Source organism: Bison bison, unplaced genomic scaffold (assembly GCF_000754665.1).
Source record: "Bison bison bison isolate TAMUID 2011002044 unplaced genomic scaffold, Bison_UMD1.0 scf7180017864295, whole genome shotgun sequence".
In the NCBI taxonomy this organism is placed as follows: Eukaryota; Metazoa; Chordata; class Mammalia; order Artiodactyla; family Bovidae; genus Bison; species Bison bison.
In genome coordinates, this window is record NW_011494867.1 from 1,940,439 (window position 1) to 1,942,933 (window position 2,495).

The 2,495-nt window shown below is 60.0% G+C and overlaps 1 protein-coding gene across 1 annotated transcript in view; it reads right to left on the minus strand.

Moving 5' to 3' along the window:
• Nucleotides 1-2,326, minus strand: part of BCAR1 (breast cancer anti-estrogen resistance 1) — a 14,641-nt gene extending 12,315 nt beyond the window's left edge. Inside the window, exon 1 of the mRNA XM_010850748.1 lies at nucleotides 1-2,326. Within this exon, the coding sequence (XP_010849050.1) occupies nucleotides 1-237 (237 nt within the window). The 5' untranslated portion in view covers nucleotides 238-2,326.
• Between the last annotated feature and the right edge of the window lie 169 nt (nucleotides 2,327-2,495).

Genomic DNA, 2,495 nt, shown 5'->3' on the forward strand with positions numbered 1-2,495 from the left:
GGTGGGCACCAGGTAGACGCCGTCCGGCTGGGGCGGGAAGGTGGCCGACAGCATGGGCGTGTACGGGGCCGCGGGGGCCAGGAGGCTGGGCTGGGGCGGACTGGGTGCCGCCGGCTTCTTGTCATGCATGCCCACCAGGATCTTGAGGCGGTTCCCGGGCACGATGCCTTGCCGGCCATGGAGCGAACAGAGCCACCAGCCGCCTAGGCCCTGTGTGTCCCGCTCCAGCACCGTCATGATGTCGCCCTTGCGGAAGGAGAGCTCGTCCGGGGACTCGGCCACGTTGTCGTAGAGGGCTTTGGCCAGCACGTTCTAGGGAGAGGACATGGGGAGTGAGGGCAGAGGTGGTGCTGGGCACCTGCGGCCCGCCCGGCTCCCATCCCCTCCGGGACTGGGGAGGCACGTGGCTCTGGCACCGAGGCAGAACTACACAGGGTTTGGCGGGATCCCTGCGCCTCTGTGCCCACCGCCCCTGGCAGAACAGCCCCGCTGATGCTGGCGCTTCTTCAAACGTGCCTGCAGAGTGCCTCAAAACCCTGGCGACTGCAGCCTCCACCCACACTCCAGGATGGCACCCAAGCCTCTGAAAAAAAAACAACAACCAAATACTCCTGGAGTCACGCTACAGGCTAGACCCAAGGCTGGGGAAGGCAGCGATCATGACAGTAATAGCCACCACGTCCTGCAGAGAAAACAGGATGCACACCCTGCCTGCTTCCCCGCCGGCGCAATCAGCCAGGAGGGAGAGACCAGACGACACACAGGGGCAAAACGGTCGTCGTCGGCAGAGCACACGCCATCTATGTAAAGAGCCCAGCAAGCACGAGGGGCCGACCTCATGGCAAAGACTCAGCAGATAACAGAAGCTGCAAGTTATCTAAGAGTTAGGCAAGCACAGACCCCAGGAAACCTCGGAGGAAGAAAATGCACCAACTGGGCCAAGCTTAGTTAAAATGTTACAACTGCAATAAAAATGCCAGCAGAATTTTGGGGGGGAGGGAAGTCAATCAAAGACAAAGAACCTTCCTAGAATTAAGTGGAGAAATAGAGATCGGCAAATAGGCAGGTTGGTTCTGAAAATGGAAGGCAAAGAGGCACTGCATTCCTGCCATGAGGACGGGTCATGACTCCAGACCACGACTGGGAACCCCGCAGCGATGGCGAGGGCAGGACCACAACCCACATGCTCACGCACCGTGGGAAGAAAGGTCCATGTGGACACTTGCCTCACGTTACAAAGACCCGCCTGTGAGAGGCACGAGCTTAGAGGTGACAGAAGGAAACAGTGTGGAGACTATCTCTGGGACTTTGGGCTGGAAAAATTATAAAACAAAACCCACAAAGAAAGACCACAAAAGCGCCAAATCTAAGGTAACAACAACAGGAGCAAAGACGGATTCAAGCTCACAGATGTGAACGGTTTCAGCTGGATGGGTGAATCACAGAAAGCTGACAGGGTGGCAGGCTGCCAATGACAAGCCGATCAAATCTGGAGTCTGGAGGGGCTCCGACACATAAGCAGCGAGAAGGCAAGAACACCAACAGAAAACCCACAAAACGCAGAGTTCTCTGAAAGGGAAAGCAGACTGGCCAAGACAGCCACAGAGGACTCGCAGGGCTCCCGCTGGTGAAGCAGGACACGTTCTTGATTCCGCTCTGAGCTCTGGCAGGGCCCGGGGGCTGGTGAGGAACACTAGCCATGCCTTCCTGAGTTACGGCTGCAAACAGGCGCTCTGTGGCCCCGAACGCTTTATGCAGATGTCACAGGCACCTACGGAACAACTCTACGTGTTTTTCTCAGATACTCGTCCAAGGGGATTCCAGACACGTTACATTAGCGTGGGTGCCTCTGGAGGAGGGACAGGAACGAGCCAGGCATCGGGAATAAGTAGGGAAAATACAGCAAAACGGGAAGGCATCCCATAAGGCTGAGGAAGGCCGCAGAAGGGCAGCACTGTCCCCCCCAGCCCCGCTCTTTACTCCAGTAATTCCCCTTAGCTCTCACAGCCACCCCAGAACTGCTGACTTGGGGCGCTGCTCTGTTCTCTGTGAGTCAGCCCCCCCGGAGCGAGGACAACGCTCCATGCAGAGGCCCCACGGCCCAGCGGCCTGTGCAGGCCTTGGAGTCACACGGAAGGACCCCAGTCCTGGCAGACAGCGTGCCGACAGGCCCAGAACCTCCCTGAAGACAGAGAACCAGGAAGAGGACCTGGTTTCAGTCCTCGGCCCGCTGCATGTGCAGGGGCAGGGCCCAGAGGTGCCCCAGGGGCCCGGCGGGAGGGCCATGGCCAGCCTGGCCACAGTGGGCAGGGTGAGGCAGCGGGCAGAGGCGAGACAGGAGGCAGGACGAGGCAGCGAGCAGGGGCAGCAGGCAGGGGGTAGGCGGCGGGCAGAGAGAGGTGGCAGGCAGCGGGGAGGCAGGGGCAAGGCAGCAGGCAGGGGCGAGGCAGCGGGCAGGAGGGAGGCAGCGGGCAGGAAGGAGGCAGCAGGCAAGG